At 38.7% G+C, this 21,006-nt stretch overlaps 1 protein-coding gene across 1 annotated transcript; it reads left to right on the top strand.

Annotated features, from left to right (window-relative positions):
* The first annotated feature begins 167 nt into the window (after positions 1 to 167).
* On the top strand, positions 168 to 20,960 carry flot1b (flotillin 1b). The gene is made up of 13 exons (XM_067448846.1): positions 168 to 288; positions 1,050 to 1,104; positions 3,449 to 3,524; positions 12,537 to 12,627; positions 12,705 to 12,848; positions 13,048 to 13,167; positions 13,471 to 13,566; positions 13,652 to 13,804; positions 14,456 to 14,637; positions 14,805 to 14,850; positions 15,513 to 15,650; positions 15,742 to 15,906; positions 19,677 to 20,960. Exons 2-13 carry the CDS (start codon positions 1,062 to 1,064, stop codon positions 19,698 to 19,700), a joined length of 1,278 nt encoding a protein of 425 aa, XP_067304947.1. The 5' UTR covers positions 168 to 288; positions 1,050 to 1,061; the 3' UTR covers positions 19,701 to 20,960.
* Positions 20,961 to 21,006: the final 46 nt, after the last annotated feature.

Raw genomic sequence — 21,006 nt, 5'->3', positions numbered from 1 at the left:
AGGTGTCTTTTCCTCACTTCACAGGCTGCAGAGAGAGCAGTCTACCCAATAGTCCATGACCATCGCAAAACCCAAAACCTAGTGGATACTACAGGCTGCATTTTACGCATCTCGAAGGCTCAAAACTGTAGTCACGGTAGGGAGCTTACTAGTGGTTCAAACCAAACACAGCCTGGGTGTTTTGAATGGGCGTGGCCAAGACTGCGTGACTACGACGAGCTTTTGCAGTTGACACGAGAGAGAATCTGGACCACATATACTTCGTTTTTACCGAAATATCAGCAATCGGTAAGAACATATGGGTTGTCTAAATGTTACCAAGTGTGTGAACTTGCGAAGCTCAACACCAAAGTAAACTTAATTCGCGTGAAATGCAGCATATTAGCCGCCGCTAAGGAGTAACGCTAGCCAAGCATTTCCTGTTCTGTTGGAAATTAGTAACGTACATTAAGCGCTTCTAATCACGTTACACGTTGTTCATTATAATATTCGCACCTGTTTTGCTAGTGATTGTGCTTTCGTGTCTAGGTTTTATTTTGAAATATTTAATTTTTGTCGAAGGTTAACGTTAGCGTTTTTACTAAGTTAAGTTACATAAAAATCATGTTGGTTTTAGTTTGTTAGCCTTTTTCCAGTTAGTTTTGGATTATTGATGTTTAGAAACCGAAGTGTATCGATTTTATGAATTATATGGGAACTATTTTTACCTGGTATAATAAAGTTAAATGTTAGTTCAAAAGTATAAACAATTTTTTGGAACGTAAACTAACCTGTTGCATAGCGTTGTTGTGCAGATAACGTTACTCAGAATTTTTATTTTATTTAAAAAAAAAATATTGCTTGGTCAAATTTGTGATTTGAATAAAAGTGAAAAGAGATGATGTTTTACAGAAAGGCAATTGGAAGACCTGGCTGCACATAAGAGCCAGACTAATGTCATCAATATTCCACTAAACTCATGAGATTATCTAGTGCTGTCCGTTTACTCAGATGTCATATCTAAAATATTCCCAGCATGTATTGCTCAAGTGGCTGTTTTCTTTCCTCAGATCTAATTCAAGATGTTTTACACCTGTGGTCCCAATGAGGCTATGGTGATCTCAGGTATGCTGCATCTGTCTAGCTTTATTACACAGTTATGTCAGTTATGCATATAAGTATAGTAATGGTCCTCCTCGAAGGTTAGTATAATTATACTGTATATGCTCTGTGTTTGTGTGTGTGTGTGTAATATATATATATATATATATATATATATATATATATATATATATATATATATATATATATATATATATATATATATATATATATATATATATATGACACTCATCAGACTTTAGCAATAACCCGTAGAGTTCTGTTGATTGTACGGATCAATTATGTTGTGCAAACTGCATTCTTTTCTTTTTAGACAATGACGAATGCAGAACTGGTTTCAGCTATTCATGTGACTTTCATTCACAGGTCAAAACAGACACAAAGTTCACTGTAATGATTGTGATTTTTTTGTAGCTAAATGCCAGTGGTTACACATCAAGAGGACTTTAATGCTCAGGGGGAAAAACCCCAGCAGGCTCACATTTACTATAACAAGGTTAATGTAGTCAAACCGCACTTTACAGAGGGCCAGAAAATAAGTCACCTGCTCCATTATGCCTCTGTCGCCCTTGTTCTTTGTGTAAACAGTTGTCAGGCCGAAGTGTTCATGAGTGTCTTTGCTAATGTTGGAAATCATAATTGTACCATGATTTGTTAAACTGGACAATTTCCAGCAATATAATGTTATGATGACGAAATGTGTTTCTCTGTTGTTAAACTGGAAATGTGACCTGATAGTAAAAGTCTATCTTGAACAGTGATAACATTTTGTTTTGTTTTTAAATTACACAGGGGAAAAAAGTTAAATATTTTTTTAGTTTTTTCTTGTAATTTGAAACAGGAATTGTAATAGGAAATGCATACAAGAACGAGATATTTGTTCAAAAATTGGGGTTTTTAAAATGTCTTTTATTTTTACCCAGGCTACATTTATTTGATCAAAAATACAGTAAAACCATTATGTTGTAGATATTATTACAATTTAAAATTACGGTTCTACTTTAATTTATTTTACAATTTTTTTTATTCCTGTCATGGCAAATCTGAATTCTAATGTTTTGGTATTTTCTAATTATTCCAAGATGTTTTGTGTCTTTCTTTCTTCAGTCGAAAATAAGTTTTTTGAGGAAAACATTCCAGGTTTTTCTCCACATAATAGACTAATGGGAACCAATGGGTTGAAGGTCCAAATCAATGCAGTTTCAAATGCAAGGGCTTCAGAGGCTTTGCATGATCCCAGCCAAAGAACAGGGTCTTGTCTAGCAAAGTCATTTGTTTTAATTGTTTTGTTGAAAATGTATATACTTTTTAACATAAATTAGTCATCTTGCACTGTTCTGCGGAGCACCATGGATTGCGGCATCATGATCGGAAAGGTCAAGCTAGACATAGGCGGAAGTATCGTCCCAAGCGAATCTGTGAAGACTAATACAAAAGCCCTTTACCAAAAACAACATCTTCAACTTCAAAAACGTTGTTTTACTTTTTTTTGGTAAAGGACATTTGTATGAGTCTTTGCATGTGCGCTTTGTAAACACTGGGCCGGTAGCGTGACCTTTCCGATGTGATTGCGTAATCACTGGTGCTCCACCGAGCAATTTAAATGAGCAATTTAGGTTAAAGAGTATTTTTTTTGGTGTGTGTGTGAAAATGGCGATGGTTTTGCTAGATAAGGCCCTATTCCTCGTCTGGGATCGTGCAGAAGCTCTGAAGCCCTTCGAAGCCCTTTGAAACTGCATTGATTTGGACCTTCAGTTGGTTGCCATGGAAAAGCCGTTGGTTGGTTGTCAAGTCTATGTGGAGAAAAATCCTGAAATGTTGTCCTCAAAAAACTTATTTTCTTTTCAAATGAAGAAAGAAAGACATGAACATCTTTGATGAGATGGGGTGAGTAAATTATCAGGAAGTGAACTAATCCTTTAATATTTTTGGTGGAAACCTTTATGCAATTTTTCAGGATTTTTTGATGAATTGGAAGTTCAAAAGAACAGCATTCATTTTGAAATAGTTCTTGTAACTCTGTTATAGAGTCTTTACTGTCACTTTTGATTAATTTAGCGCAGTCATGCTGAATACAAACATACATCTCTTTCAAACAGCATTTGATTTTATTATTGACCATTTATCAATTATTATCATCTGTAAACATAATAAAATAATTATCGACTATTGAAATATTGGAGCATCCCTGTTGTTGTGATTACATACTGTTTCTGTGATATAAAACTACTCTAGATTTTGGTATACCTCCCACCCATAGCCAGTGGATTTTCAAAATTCCTCCAAGTATGCTTTTAGTCAAGTATTGATGCTTTATACCAGCAAACAAAACTCTCATCTCTTCCAGGATGTGGTCGCTCTCCTCCTCTGATGATTGCTGGTGGAAGAGTGTTTGTTATTCCCTGCATTCAGCAAATCCAGCGGTATGTATTGAATTACAATACCAGACTGAATATTAGAACATGTTAGTGCCTGGACTATTCTGTTTAAGCAGGTGCTGCAGTGCTGTCTCTGTGGTTCAAGAATAGACTGGGATTAAGAACGAGGAGGCCCTTTGTGCAGTAGAAACTTGTGTTTACATTCCTCTTCACATATACATGGAGTAAATGAATGAATCACTCGTTCCTCAAAGAATACATTACCTTCGTCCCATTTTGTAGATTGCTACACATCACTGCAGTAGTTTGTAGATCACGGTGGATGAATTTGCATTAGTCTGTCCATGATCTGATTAGCCTGCTTTACATTAACATTCACATCTGTGGCCCTGTTTACACGTGGTATTGAGAAGGGGACCTATGATGCAAAATTCACTTTGAACATAAATGTGTCTGCAGTGTGTGTACACAACCTCCTTATAATGGAAAAAAATCCACCCACTCTTTTTTTTAATCCCCATAGTTCTTGAGCAGTGTCTCAGAACAAGCCGACCGCAGATTCTAGCAGTGACGCCACATAACTGCTGATGGACTCTGCCCTATTAAAGGGTTAGTGAATAAAAATGATGTCATTAATTACTCACCCTCAGTGAGTGGGGGGTGGCCAAGGCTACTTTTGGGGGTCTATTAGACCGTGAAAGAATATTATGTGTAATACTAAATTGTTTTCTTTTTTTTTGACCGATGTAACATTGTATTCTAAAAAATCAGCCACCAAAATTGTAGAAATTTCTGTAAAAAAGGTGTAACAGTAATTTAGTTAGCCTCCCGAAATTGAATAATCAAATGTAAAAAATAACATTGCATAATCTTTACTATAAAATTAAATATAGATTATTGCATGTTAGAATTAGCTAAAAAAGTTATTCAGTAAATAACAGTGGGTGTTATTTTTTCTTTTGTTCTTTGATTAACTTTAATGATGGACTGAAGGAGGTGCAATCTCTTTAAATGTGCCCTAGAATGAAACATTTAATTAACCATGGCATAGTTAAATGACAAGAGTTGAGTACATGGACATCACATACAGTGAGTCTCAAACACCGTTATTTCCTCCTTTATATGTAAATCTTATTTGTGAAAAACACCACAGAAAAACAGGTGATTCTCGACATAACGCCAAATGTGACACAATCGCTGGGATCATTTATATATATACGCCCCCAACATTTGTATACGTCAGAGCATGCGTTACGCGAGGATAGCGAAAAGGCAGATCAAGGATATAGATGTTATGTACCAGGCTGTGCAGGAGACATGAGGACTTTTCATAGCCTTCCCAGTTCCCACTGAACAAAACTGTCAACAGGCATGTTTATGTATAACCGGATACCGCAACAATTTAATTAAAAGTTGTTTGTTTGCTCGGCCCATTTCACCACGGACAATAGCAGGCTTCACTCAGCGTCTGATACTGGAGAAGCGGCAATTCAAACTATATCCCTGTGAGCAGTAAGTAGTGATACTATCCACCTATTGACTGTCTAAACAATTTCTGATTAAACTGGAAGTTTCTTATTGAGGATTAACGATAATATCCCCTGTGTTTTCTAGATCCAATGCAAGATGCTAGTACTGTAACAATAGGAAACTCCAAGTAGTATACATCAGTATGACAAATGTCAAAGTTAATATTATTTCCTGCCAGTGTTGTCATATAAATCTACAAGATACAACCGTAGATACATATGGCAATACCTTTTGTCAGATAGAATTATAATTTAGCCTATAGGCTATTTTCATCGACAACACATAACTCGGGTGGAGCTATGTATAGTTGCTTACAGATCGCTCCCTCGATCCTTCTAGCTTACGTCATCTCCACCAGTTAAGTTGAAACGGTAGTAATTTGACATGGCATCAAAAAAAAAAAAAACCTGTAGGCTACTGTACTGTACAAACACCATATTTGTGCACTAACGTTACCCAGTTTGCTGTTTAGAGTTTGTGATTCAAAGTGAAGAAGCTATAATTGTAAAATCAAATGGTAATGCATTACAGTGATTAAAATGTTTTAAAATGCTAAAAACAAAGTTGTGACTGCTGATGATATAAGTTAACATGTAAAGTTAATGTTATGTGCTAGTTCACATGTAGGCTGAAGTTATAGTACTGACGCTTCGTTTTGAAGGTCTTACTGAAAATAAAGACTAAACTTACCACTCAAAGGCATCCATTTCCAATCTCAAAACAATTGGTTGTTCCTCAAAATCTTTATCTTCGCCAGAAACAGGATCAAACATAAGGTTGGATGCATATTCATGACCCTTCCAAATAAGGCAAAACAGAGCATTTGATCCAAGGGACAATTTATGGGGTTGTAAATGGCCCTGTAAAACCGTATCTGGACATTTTTTACCCTTAAATAAGTCACATACCCTTTATGTAGATATCTGAGAACAATTTAAATTAAAGCTGCGAGCAGCGATGACGGGCCCAAGCCGGGGGCACCACCACCCCGGTGGCATCAGCTTAACTGTGCACAGCAGGCCAATAGGCATTTAATATGGGAAAAAATAAATAAAGGGACTATGTCAAAGTCATTTGAATTCACCTCATTAACTGCAGAAACTGGTGCTGCTATGACCAGGAACCACAACAGTCACATCTATGAGATCAATTACATTTTATTCATTAATTTTATGTCAGATGATGTCAAATGTCAATTTCAAAATGAGTGCAGAATACTGTCCAAATGCTGAAGTTGTATTATCCTTACACTTCTCTTAAAAATAAATTAAGCCAAATCACAGAGACCGCAACAATGATTTTAATATCAGTGTCAGATAAGAGTAATATGCGTGCATAAAATTTATAGAAGTTTATTATAAACAGCCACTTTTATAAAATCATGTGAAATTTAATTTTTTTATCCATTTGAATTCTATCAATAAATAATTAGTTTAAAGAGGTGTCATACGTGATCTTTGCAAACACAGCACATGACCTTCTTTAAAGCCTATGTTATAGAATACAATTAAAAGTATTAGGATATCACCTTCAATTATGTGCAAATGTATTTTTTGCAGCTCAAAATATTGTAAGTTCAGAAGACCAGTATTATATATATATAATAAATTTTTTTTAAACTTATTTTTCACAATAAAGTGATAGATATTACTGATAGCAATTATGATATGAAAGGGTTAAATTATGAAAAAAACAAGAGACAAGGCGACACACACAGAGTGAGAGAGACCCCCTCCACACACACACACACACACACACACACACACACAGAGTGAGAGAGACCCACACACACACACACACACACACACACACACACACAGAGAGTGATCCTGAGAGAGGGAGGGGGAAGGGGAATGACAGACACAAAATCTAAACAGTGAGATTACATTGTTTTTATTTCACTGTCTGAAAACACTGTTTTAATATATCAACAATATAGTTTTATCTTCAAAACAGTGTTCTCTAGGACATATCCCACCTGGTTACTAAATAAGGCTACACTCCCACCTTCTGGTTATTCTATATTTAGTTATTCTATATTTATATTTAAACAAAAGGCATTAATCTTCTCATTTTTTAAGTTACACACACTACTTTTTTTCTTTTTTTTTTTTTAAAGACAATTAAATGTGTTTTTTTTTTCTTTTGTTATTAGTGTTTTTTTATATTTATATTTTTTTATTAATAATTATTTGTATTAACACAATTATTTAACTAATTATATAAAACAATATTGTCAATGCCCTACAAATAAACTGGTTTTATACATGAATTTTTTTATTCAAACCCAGAATAAAATGTTTTATCCTTTAATGCAGGCCAAAGCACAGCATTGAGAGGTAATCTTTTTAGACAGAAGAGTGGCTCACACACACACACACACACACACACACACTGTAGAAATCAGTGACACGTGTCCCCATGAGTCTGTGTGCATTCAGGTTGAAGTCCCCACCAGGCTAGAAAAAAGAACACACACGCACACACACGCACACACACGCACACACACACACACACACACACACACACACACACACACACACACACACACACACACAGTAGTAATGCTGAAGTATGCTGCAGGCAACTCTTATCAGTTAAGCCCATTCACCATCCCCCATCCACAACACACACACCCACCCACAAACACACACACATACACACACACTCATGTCTGGTTCACTATCTTTCTGGGGACTCATAGACGTAATGGTTTTTATGCTGTACAAACCATATATTCTGTCCTCCTACACTGCCCCTGCCCCTAAACCTACCCATCACACAAAACTTTCTTCAAAAGAACTCATTCTGTATGATTTATAAGCTTTTGTACCCATTGGGAAGTCCCCATGAGTCTGTGTGCATTCAGGTTTAAGTCCCCACCAGGCTAGAAAACCATTCACACACACACACACAGAGGCAAGGTTTTTTGCTTGAAAACTTATACAATATTGCCCTCTACTGGTCATTTAAGGGAGTGCATAAGTGTTGAAAAAACAGGGGGAAAAAAACAGAAAAACAGCCAGTGTGATATATAGAATAACCAGCAGGTGGGAGTATAGCCTTATTTATGAACCAGGCACTTGTGTGCTTATTTTGTGTTTTTTAGGCTTTTGCTACGGGAACACCGTTTGAGATATCCAATAACCGTTCGCATTTTAGCATCTTCTGTATATTTACTTCATGTTGTCCGAGTTTGGAGGAGATTGAATGAATCGCTTTTGAGGAGAAGGTAAAAACTAAGAGCTCGCTTTCCACTTCTTGTTATCTTCCAACCAAATTATCTGACTTCCTGTTGGTCAGAGCTAATGACTGTAAATTAGAAAGTTATCCGGCTCGAAATGTACAATATATATACCGAGTTTGGTGACTGCAGATAAAACTAACCCTCCTCTTTGGACAAAAGTGACACTTCCTGCTGCCAGTTGGTGGCGCTATAACTTTGACTCACAAAAGTCATATCCATGTGATCGGCCTCTTACAACGAACACACAGCTGAAGTTTCATCAAAATGAATTAATGTATGCAAAAGTTATAACACACTTCCTGTTTCCCTTTTCTCGCCATAAATTTGTCTCTTCGCCACGGCCAAACCGTTTGAGATATCAAAAATTCGCTTGCAATTTAGCATCCTCAGTGTCTTGACTTCATGCTGACCGAGTTTGGTGCTGATCGGGTGAATCGTCTAGGAGGAGTATCGCAAATTCCAGAGCATGCGTTTTCCGAACAACCCATAATAGCTCACTTCCTGTTGGGCTGACGCATAACTTAGAGCACGAAAGTTGTTCAGCCCGATGAGCTCTATATGTGTACCGAGTTTCATATATGTACGTGCAAGTGTGTTTGATTTATAGAACACGTTTTCAGACCCCACTTTAGGGGGCGCTGTCGAGCCCCCCTGCCACGCCCGGGTCCCAGCCTCAGCCCGGCCCTGATGGCCGCGCATTCTGATGCGTGTGCAAAGTTTCAAGAGTTTTCGAGCATGGGAAAGGCCCCAAAAATGCCCAAATAGTCGGTAAAAAAAATAATAATATATAATAATAATAATAAAAACCCTTAGAAGAACAATAGGGCTCTGCGCCCTTTCAGGGCTTGGGCCCTAAATATTATTTCAACTCATTCTAGGGCACCTTTAAGACCAAATGCATAATGTTGAATCCAATATACATAATACATGCATCCGATTTCACTGCTTACATTAGGTTAAGACATAGGAGACTGTGTTTACGATGATATTCGTTATTTTTGGCATGCTTTTATGCGTATTTTTCAAGACGTGCAAGTGCAAGACGTGCTTACTGTGTAAGCGCTTTTGATGAAGCGCCATATTTTGGGCACCAAACGTATCGCGTTCGGCGGCAATGCTAAACAGTAAATCTAATCTCCATACAGTCAAAAAGGCTCACTTCAAGAATGAAAGATGTAGCATCGATGTGTTGTGCTGTAAATTCTGAAACAACAACAAAAGCGCAAACTAGGCTATATAATATCCATCCATTAAAACAGACTTTACACAGAAAGAAAATAGCTAGTCTATACACACTCTTCCAACGGGTGAAGTCATTATACATTAATAATGTATTAAGACAAATTGTGTTGTTTAATAGAAAACTATGAATGGCGATGCAGGATTGTGAACAACTTTTATTAGGCTATTAATCATCTGTTGGGAAACTATCGCTAATATTCTCTTAATATTCAATGGTAAAACCCTGGGTATACTTCACTTTCCTGCGCCTGGACGCGTCACACACGCAGCCCTGTCCGCACTTCTTTTAAAGTATTACACCATAGATGCGCGCGGATGACACGCACGTCATTGCCGCACGTCAAAATGCATGCTTCTTTCAATAGGATGTGAAATGGAAATAGCTTAGCTGGGTGCCACCCCAAAATCTAAATTTTGGGGTGGCACCCAGGGTGGCCAGTCAAATCTGGCTCCGCCACTGTTTCTGAACCAGCCATAGGCAACAACGTCATTGCAACTTTCAAGGCCCAGAAAGGTAATAAAGAAATCTTTAAAACAGTCCATGTGACTATAGTGGTTCAACCTTATTGAAGCGACGAGAATACGTTTTATGCGCAAAAAAACAATACAAAAATAACGACTTTATTCAACAAGCTCTTGTCTTCAGTAACATTCTCCTACGCTGTTCAAGTGTTCACTGAGGCAGAAGCTGGCCAATAATGAGCCAGAATTCTGACAGAACGTGGAAGTTTTACTATGTGAACAGCGTAGGAGAATGACATGAAGATTTTTTTTTTTTTTTTTTTTTGCGTACAGAAAGCATTCTCGACATTGATCTTTTGCTATTGATGTAATCTCATGTGAGTGACAGGTTTGCCCTCACACCAGTTAACCATTCAATCAATTCCTGATGGACAAAATAAAGTCCTGCCTTAAAGGTGTCATGAACTGGCTTTTAAAAAAAAAATTATATTGGTGTCTGAGATCAACTAATGACGTTTGTGTGGTTTTTACATTCAAAAACATCATAACTAATAAGTAATAGGCTATTTTCTACACTGGTTTTGAGGCTCTCTCCAAAACGCTGGGTTTTGGTGGGCGTGACGCACTGGAGACTTGGAAGTAAATGCCGACGGCTAGGATTGGATAAGATTTTGCATATTTAATGAGCTTAAGCCCCCTGTCAGTTCAGTGACATGAGAGAGGAGAGAATGAGGGAGAATCGGCAACCAGAATGATTATCTCGTTCACAGGGTTTGTAAACGTCTTTTTCAAACAAACACAATAATTTATTTCTCATCGACCCGCGATTGATTGGACTATTATTTTTATATTACACATAGCCCACAAGACCTGACGATATAAGCGCGAACTGTGCGCGCGCACTTGTTCCGCGCGTGCCGCCCTTCAGATGTCAACTTGAGAGAGACTGAGAGAGAGAATAGCAGAACAAGAACGGAATAAGAGTTTAATTGACCTGCCGGGCTTTGCGAGCCCTGGCCCATATGTGTTTGAGTCCAGCGTGCTAAAGTTCTGTTAGACATGTACACAGAAGCAAAATGATCTATAACAATGCAGTACTATTACATATAAAAACATGTTTTACTCACATGGTGTGTTGCACCATTCCTGTCGGATCCAAATCCAGCATCTGAAGTGAATATGTCTTCCCCACGTGAGCTGGAACTTGATTAAAAATAAAGTTCAACCACTCATTCCTAATATTAGGATCAGAAGGAAGCTTATGCAGCGACTGTGTTCTTCCACAACCAGGAATAGGGCAATATCTTAATCTTCCTCTGCATATTTATTGTTGTTGACCAGCTTGCATGAGCCCTCCATGAGTTGGTGGGCGGGGCTACTGGATTAGACGCGCTGTAGAGGTGTTTAGTCGCACACTGACGTCAGTATGAAGCATAGGGCCATTTGCTGAGCCTGGTGTCTATAAAAGCTTTTATTTGAATAACAAGAACGTTTTCAGATCTGAAACTTAGAGGATATTCTTATATTACCATGAATTTTTATATATCAAAAGCTCAAGGGAAAATTGATTCCTTAATTCATCGCCCCTTTAAATTCGCTGTTGCGAAGCGGTTTCACTTGGATATAAGTCATAATTGACCTATCGGTAAGCCCCTTCCCTCGAATGCAGATGAGCCAATAGATGTTGAGCATCAGTTGCACGGGCACCGGAACTCGTACATCTCTAGGTTTCAGCGCCATAGAGAAGCATTGGAAAATCTGATGCTTTCATCGGTTTGATGGTGTTTCTGCTACAAAAATGGTCAAATAATGTTCCTGGGGTACTGTAACACTGATTCCAAGTATCGGGATTTTTTTGGGTTGTCACGATTAAAGTCAGTTATAGGTAACTGTTTTCACGTCATGTAACGGTGTAAGTTAGATCAAAAACACATAAACGATGGTCTGCATTTCGGTGCATTTCTCCATATTAAGATGGTTAAATGTTAATTAATTTAACCTAACCCTGTGGTACATGAACAGTTTTGATCCTGGATTGTAGCTATCATCTGTGATCGTAATGAGGGACTCCTATATTGATGAGTATTGAAGTTTACGGGTAGTGAAAAGGAGAACTTGCGCACAGTTTATCAGAGTTGTTTTGCAGATACAGATTTACCAGTTATAAGCTGCACCCCCGAAAAGGCACATGGTCTGTATATGTTTGTTTATTGTTAGTTCTATGAGTGCTTTTGTGTGATTTGCTGTGTATGTTAATGATAATGCAATGGAGAGAGAGCGAGTTTGTGAATGTGACGTTAATGCGCACGCTTTGTTTGTTCAGCTCTTACGGTGATTTTTTTTTTTGGTGAAAAATGATGTAATAAACTTAATAAACCATCGGTAAAGTTTGGTCATCATTCAGACGGGGTATACGCTACATTTTGTGTCCAAAAAGATCCGTTTGTTTGTCCGAGTTAGCAACAGTAACTAAGGGGGGCGGGGCTTACCGATAGGTCAATTGGGAAGAAAAGACTATCGCAACTTCTGCTTCATGCTGACTTAAATGCTTTACAACTGTTTTTCTTTTCTCCTAGGATCTCTCTCAATACTCTGACTCTGAATGTAAAGAGTGAAAAGGTCTACACTAGGCATGGAGTACCGGTCTCAGTGACTGGCATTGCACAGGTTAGAAACACACACGTAATAGTCATCTGTTACATTAGTTTAACAGTCTTGAGTGCTGATATTTGTGTGTTATGCAGGTGAAGATCCAGGGTCAGAATAAAGAGATGCTGGCTGCAGCCTGTCAGATGTTCATGGGGAAGTCCGAGACTGCGATTGCTGAGATTGCCCTGGAGACCCTCGAGGGACATCAGAGAGCCATTATCGCCCACCTGACTGTGGAGGTACTGTGAGATGCTTAAAGAGCTGTTTGTATTCTGTATCAAACACACAGAGAATGAAAGAAACAAGCTTTTTATAAGAACATTTCAAAGAGGACTGAAGGGTTTAAGTGCTGAAATAAACAAGCAACCTCTGGTGACTGAGACATGTGGTGTGCTATTTGTTATTTATTGTGCAATCTCTCATTCTTTCTCTCTGTAGGAGATCTATCAGGACCGTAAAAAGTTCTCAGAGCAGGTGTTTAAGGTGGCTTCCTCTGACCTGGTCAACATGGGGATCGGTGTTGTCAGCTACACGCTCAAAGATGTGCATGACGATCAGGTGAAGTTATGCACCTCACACCCTAATAAATACTGGTGTTCAAAAGTTTGGGGTTTATGGAAACCAAGATGCATTTTTTCAGGATTCTTCGAATAGAAAGTTCAAAAGAACAGCATTATTTGAATTTTTTTTAACATTATATATGTCTTTACTGTCACTTTTGATAAGTTTAATTAGTAGCCAAATAAAAGTATACTTTTTTATGCCAAAGAAATCTTGCTGACCCCAAACTTTTTAAAGAGTAGTGTATATATGTAGTAAACCATACACCTCAGTATGAAACTCATCCAGACTCTCTCACAGGGTTATCTAATCTCGCTGGGTAAAGCTCGTACTGCTCAGGTGCAAAAAGATGCCCGTATCGGTGAAGCTCAGTTCAAGAGAGATGCGGTCATCAGGGTGAGATTTTATACATTCCTGTTGTCATTAAATGGTTTTGGATAAAACTAAATGTATGTGTTTTTGTGTGTGTGTGTGTGTGTAGGAGGCTCACGCCATGCAGGAGAAGGTCTCTGCTCAGTATATAAATGAAATTCAGATGGCTAAAGCGCAAAGAGACTTTGAGCTGAAGAAAGCATCCTATGATTATGAAGTCAACACTAAGAAGGCAGAGTCTGAAATGGCCTATCAGCTTCAGGTACCAAATGATATTCAACTTGGTTTCCAGCTTGAAAAAATGAGGATTGCAACTTTACATCAATTAATATTTTTAAGATAAACGGCCTTGTTGGATGGCAATTGTTTGTCATGGGCAAGTACAGTAATTGGATGGCAATTGTTTGTCATGGGCAAGTACAGTAATTACATGGGATAGCTGGTTACTTTTTTGCAGTCCAAATCCAAAATATCTATTACATGTGAAATTCCCAGCCAAATGAACTACTTTACATATATAACAGCAAAAAATCATTTTCTTACTTAGTCTTTTTGTCTTGTTTCTAGTCAAAATATCAAAAAATTCTTACATTAAGAAAGATGTACTAGATATGCAAAAATAATTGTCTTGTTTTGGGAGCAAATAACTCAAAATTAAGAGTTTTTGCTAAAAATAAGCATTATTTTAAGCAAAAACTCTCTTATTTTACACACACTTACCAGTTATTTGTTCTCAAAACAAGACAATAATGTTTGCTTGTCTAGTAAATACTTCTTGTTTTAAGAATTTTTAGACGTTTGGACTAGAAACAAGACAAAAATACTAAGTAAGAAAAGCATTTTTTGCTGAGTCCTTTGTAGTATACTTTGGACTTAAGTCACATCTACTGACATCCACTGTCATTTGAATCAGGTGGCCAAGACAAAGCAGCGTATCGAGGAGGAGAAGATGCAGGTTCAGGTTGTGGAGCGTACGCAGCAGATCACTTTACAGGAGCAGGAGATCACCCGCAGGGAGAAGGAACTGGAAGCCAAGGTCCGGAAACCAGCCGAGGCTGAGAGATACCGTATTGAGAAGATCGCTGAGGCAGAACGGTGAGGAACTGATGCAGTGATACACAAGAATCATGATCCAAAGGTTTCGCTTTTTGTCTACTTAAACACACATTTGTGCTTGGCTGGAAGCAAATAAAAAAAAAACAACAACTGATAGCTTGGTATGATAATCCCGAAAAACCATTTCATCTTCTCTCATTTAACAGGCTTCAGTTGATCATGGAGGCAGAAGCTGAGGCAGAGTCTATCAGAGTGAGTTCATGAATCTCTCTACACACTTGTTTTTCCATCAGTGGCAATGAGCGTTACTGTTTGCATAAGACACACCTCACATGACAATCGCCTTTAAGGCCCCCTGATGTATTTAAAGCGTAATCAGAACTGATGGGACATCATTTCAAACAAAATCAGGCCAAAGCTAAGTAATTTTGGGAGTTTGAATCGGCTTGCCAACACCTTTGAACTACCATTGGTCCATGGCAATTGCGTAATAGGTAGGTGTGCTCTGGGGGTCAGCCTACTTTGACATGGAAGTCTTCTCCAATTCATTTCTTCTATTCAGTCATTTGAGGTCATGACACAAGTAAAACTAACACAGAGCTGCTTTGTGGAAGAAATTGAAGTTGTACTTATTGAAAGCGACACTGATATAATTGTTTCATGTTTAATACTGTAAAGCTACTTGCTTTGAAGCAAACAAGTATAAAGTGCTATATATAAATAAACGTAACATGACAACTGCAATGCCAAATTGCAGAGCTTGTGCAAACCTCTACATCGCTATGGTTTTTCGAACTTCTTTTTACCCCTAAGCGAAGAACGAAAAATAATTTTGCTGTGAGTATATCGGGGCATTTAGACTCTTACACATCCCTGTTCTCTCATTCCTCATCTTTTTCGGTCTCTGTTTTTAGATGAGGGGAGAGGCAGAAGCCTTTGCAATGGAAGCGAAGGGTCGGGCTGAAGCAGAGCAGATGTCCAAAAAGGCAGAAGCTTTTAAACAGTACAAAGAGGGTGCCATGGTGGACATGCTGCTGGAGAAACTCCCACTGGTTAGTGCATCTGAACCTCTGAATGGTAATAAGATAAATGATAACGATCACCCAATAATGTTGAAATGCCATTTGTCCTCCACTCCTCTAGATGGCAGAAGAGATCAGCAGGCCACTCTGTGAAGCTAAGAAGATCACCATGGTGTCCAGCGGTGGGTCTGAAGTGGGCGTTGCTAAGCTGACAGGAGAAGTACTGGAAATCATGACTCGCCTGCCGAGCGCAGTGGAGAAACTGACTGGAGTGAAGATCTCACAGGTGACCACCAAGCCCGCAACGCTCCTCTCAGAAACTGAAGCCTCCGCGCCTTGATCGTCCCCAGGTGGCCGGTCCCAGTATAGCCGTCCCTCCGTGTTTTCTTATGGACGCGAGGCAAACTAAACAAATCAAATTACACTTCAAATATTTTTTCCCCAAAGTTAATGTCATTGTAGGCAGTTATCATCACAATGATTTTATTTCAAGTGTTCGTTTTTTAAATAAGTTTAGTTTAATTAGTTACATTTACATTTATGCATTTAGCAGATGCTTTTATCCAAAGCGACTTACAACTGAGGAGTACAGGAAGCAATCTGTCATGAAGGAAACGCAAAAAGTGCCCTAAATACAAAGATTTGTATATTACTCAGAGTAGCAAAAACCAGCAAAGGGAGGGAAAAGAGAAAAAAGTAGTGGAGGAAGAGTTTTTTTTAATGATGAGATTAAGTGCTCATGGAAGAGATGAGTTTTTACCTGTCTTTTGAATGAAGCGAGTGATTCTGTCATGTGTATGGTGGACGGAAGATTGTTCCAGCAACCAGGAACAATGAATGAAAAAGTTCTGGAGAGAGATTTCATGCCTCTCTGTGATGGTACCACAAGCCTCTGCTCGTTAGCTGAGCGAAGGCTTCTGGTGGGGGTGTAGGCTCGTAGGAGTGAGTCGAAATATGCGGGTACTGCAATACTGGTAGCCAATGCAGAGAGATGAAAAGAGGTGTGACATGAGCCATTTTGGGCTCATTCAAGTCAAGAGGTGCCGCAGCGTTCTGGATCATATGCAGCGGTTTGATTGCACATGATGGAAGTCCAGCCAGAAGCACATTGTAATAGTCAAGTCTAGAAATGACCAGGTCCTGGACAAGAAACTGTGTTGCATGCTCCGTAAGGAACGGTCTAATTTTCCTGATTTTGGGCAACGCAAACCTGCATGACCGAGCTGTCCACTGAGATGTGGTCTTTGAAGGACAGCTGGTCATCAAAGATTACTCCAAGATTTCTGACCGATCTTGAAGGGGTAATCAAAGATGAACCTAGCTGGATGGTGAAGTCGTGTTGTAGGGTCGGATTAGTAGGGAAGGCGAGCAGCTCAGTCTTTGCTAAGTTGAGCTGCAGGTGATGTTTTTTCATCCATGCAGAGATATCCGCCAGACAGTTTGAGATTCGTGCAGCTACTGTGGGATCATCTGGTTGAAATGAGAGGGAGAGCCGTGTGTCATCAGCATAGCAATAATATGAGAGGCCATGTGCCTGAATGATGGGTCCCAGTGATGTAGTGTAATGGAGAAGAGGAGAGGTCCAAGCACTGAGCTCTGAGGAACCCCTGGGATCAGTTGATGTGCTTTGGATATCTCTCCTCTCCAGGCAACCTTAAAAGACCCTGTGAGATAGGACTCAAACCAGTGGAGTGGAGTCCCTGTGATGCCCAGAGATGAGAGGGTGGACAGAAGAATCTGATGATTTACAGTGTCAAAGGCAGCAGACAGCAGCAGGACTGATGATTTGGATGCAGCTTTTGCTATCCGCAGGGCTTCAGTAACTGGCAATAATGCCGTCTCAGTTGAGTGGCCCTTTTTGAAACCCGACTGGTTTACGTCCAGTTGATTAGACTGTGAGAAAGATGAGACCTGGTTGAAAAACTCTTTCAAGTGTTTTCGCTATGAATAGCAAGAGAGAAACAGGTCTGTAGTTCTCTGCAAGTGATGTGTCTAATTAGGGTTTTTTAAGCAGTAGGGTTACCCGAGCCTGCTTGAATGTGGTAGGGAAGATGCCGGTGCAGAGAGATGTGTTGATGATGTGTGTGAGTGTTGGTAAGAGTGTAAGGGAGATGGCTTAGTTAATTATTTGATGCTATAAAAACGGGAAGTGTGACGTCATGATTGACAGCTGAGATCGACGTCTTCTCTGAGTGAAGTTCTCACTGAGGCACTAACTGACTTTTTTCTGGATTTTTGGGAGCAGATTGGAGCTTTAGCTTAATATCTACATTTACATAACTGTTTATTTCACACCAACATAATTAATTGTTCTGCAACTGTGAGAGTGTGGGCGGGCTTTTGATATCACGGCTGTACTTCCTGCTCTACATCCTGCTCTGCGCAGACTCCGATCCCGAAATCACTACTGCACAGACTCTGGTCCCAAGATGTCAGCGCCGTGTGCGGCGTCTGAAAGCTTCAACTATGGTCAGCGGAAACAGAAGTCACGTCGTCCATATTTTTTTTACGGCCTATGGTGACCACACGCACGCATGTACATTATTTCTGATAACAAGATAAATCACACTAATCACTAATGAAAAGTAAATCACATTAGACATACAGTCTAAATGACATTTGACGGCAATCTCATGCAGTCAGATTGGATATGCATGAAGCATTCAAGGCTATTTGGTGAGTCGCACACAGCGATTTTTGCACTATTGTAATATGTTCTCTGTTTGATTGTTAATATTTATATCATGTTATCCAAGAAGAGTACGTCAAAAATGTGTTTCTGCTGAGTAGTGCGCCATACTATCCACTAGCCAGACCGAGAAACAAACACAGACCAGAAGTTAGCTTCGGGCCAGGCACGTAGCCACGGTAACGCGTATGAGTTCGATGAAACCGTCTATATGTAAGCTGTCTGCCATATTGGAATGGTCAAAACCCCAGTCTGTGAATGCTCGAGAGCAGGTTGACTTAGTAGTTTGACGCATGTATGAATAGGCTTCAGCAGATGATTTTGCTAAACTAACACAATACAACAAGACGAAGGCGTCAGCTAATGCTGGGTACAGACGAAAATGGGAGAGACCACAAACATGTGATAACAAATCAGAGATTTAACAGTTTTGCTTCTCTACTGTGTGGAGTACATTACCAAGAACCGATTCCATTCACAAATAACAGAGTCCTGGCTGTGAACACAGGAAATCTTGCAAAATGTCTCGTCAAAACATCTCAAACGTGACTTTAAAGTAAACAAACATGGCGGGTGACTGGCAAGAAGAAATGCTGCTTTGTCTGGACAGCTTTTTAGAGGAAATTTGTAGGGGGAAGGGAACATGTTTAGATGAAGTTATGGAGAAGTAATTTTTGTATACCTGGTGGGGATAAAATGTAACCCTTTGATAAAATGAAACTCTTTAGGCTACTTGCCTTAGTCACAACAAGAAATGTCTATAGAAAGCTTGACATGTAAATTAAAATTCTCTGATTTATGTAATCTGTATGAAACCAACGAAAGGTACAGAGGTAATCTGCTCAAACGTAGTTGTTTATGTGTATGAGCGCTTCCAAATGAAGGAAGGACAAGGCATTAAAATGTGAAAATCTCCCTCTAAATAAATGTAAATCACTCTGAATTAAAATATTGTGTTAACCAGCAATTTTTACTGAAACATTTTAATACATGAAAAATGTCACATGGGGACATTTTTGAGTGACGACACAAGGCAATCCTTACATCAAGTACAAGTATTATATCTTTTCATTGACATTTACAGTTGCAATTTGATCTCATTCAGGGATATGCATCAAACTTAACAATCCTCACAATGTTTTGGCTAACGTTTAAATCACAGATGGTAATAAATGTATATCAAACATAATGCCTAAATAAATAGCACCTTTAAATCTTAGCAGTAAATCTAATGGAAATCTTTCTGTGTTAATGCCCTTTTAAGCTCACATCAAATACTTTTGCTACTGCATTGCTATAAAACACCTGGTTTCCACTCCAGACACGCTAAATGTGGACACTTTCTTTTCTTTTTTTCTTTTGGCCAGGCTGCTTTAACCCGAATGGGCTGATGGAGTTCATGAAGAAGGAATCAAGTCTGATCTGTTCTGCTTGCGGATCTCAGCGCTTCCTGTGTGTGTGCATGTGTGCATGCCTGTGTTTATGCTGAACTTACAACATTGAGGTCTTTAATTGTTTGTAATCCACAATTTGTAACATTCAGTTTTTATATACTGTTTTGTGAATGACATGATTTTATCACATTATAATTTTATACATTTAAAAGGTGAACTACACCTACTCAAGAGCCTCTGTTAATAGTGAATATTCAGGGAAGCAGGGCTGATCGTTTAATTTTTGAATAGTTTCTGTCTGTTTAAGCCACACGCCTGTTGATTCTGGTTCAGTTCCTTTCAAAACCAAAGTGCATCCTAGACCAATGCATTTAAATTCACCTCAAGTGCATTATTGAAGCCATAGTCCACATGCATAATGCCTTCCGTGTCCAGACACTAAAATATGTCGCTTTATTCGTGCCTTTTTTATACTTTTGTTCCGATAATATATTGTTCGACGGTTTAAGACTTTTTTTTAAACAGTGGCAAAGAGTTTTTAGACACATTGAAAGGTTATTTGGAATTGAAGACTTACTCTTCAGACAGGTCACGTTCCCTTAAACAAGTCTGTGTGCTCAGTAAAGGGATTTTTACTGCAAGTTGAAAAGTAAGAGGGGGTTGGAAGTGAGTGAAGAAACAAACCGGATGACATTGATGAACAAACAGGAAAAAAGAAGAAGAGGTAACACGTTAGGTTTTTAACGCAGGCCACAAGCATGTCTTTGTGCCCACAGAAACTCAAGTAAAGGCTGGTTTAATTTCTCGTATAATTTTCCAATGCTGTTGTGTGCTTCACAGTGAAATCAACTCAACATTACCAGAGTAATATAAACCTATGCATATCCAGTTTACGCCTTCAAAGTGCCTCAAAGCGACCTTTAAACTTCCTCAATGAATCAAACTGACAGCAGCCTGCTCTGGTCTCTAGTGTTTCAGCATCAGGAACATAACTGTGACATGTCATGTGATACTTCCTGACTTTAATAGCTAATTTCAGAATAATTACCTTTTTTTGCCATTAGTTTGTTTTCATTGCCTTAAAGCCTCAGTGTCTATGTATTTAACAACCTATCCCAATATTTGCCTTACTGTGTTTAGTGGTGATGTAGATATTTCACCTTCAACTGTAGATCTATATATCCAGGCTGAGATTTATACGTATGATTATATATGTACGGTTTAAAATAAACTTTTAGCATGTGGTATAGCTTATAACTTGTGTGGAAGTGTGTTTGCTCAAATTTAGTGTTTTCAACAGGAA

The sequence above is a fragment of the Pseudorasbora parva genome, chromosome 7 (genome assembly GCF_024679245.1).
Source record: "Pseudorasbora parva isolate DD20220531a chromosome 7, ASM2467924v1, whole genome shotgun sequence".
NCBI classification, from domain to species: domain Eukaryota; kingdom Metazoa; phylum Chordata; class Actinopteri; order Cypriniformes; family Gobionidae; genus Pseudorasbora; species Pseudorasbora parva.
This window is presented reverse-complemented; position numbering and strand designations above follow the sequence as displayed.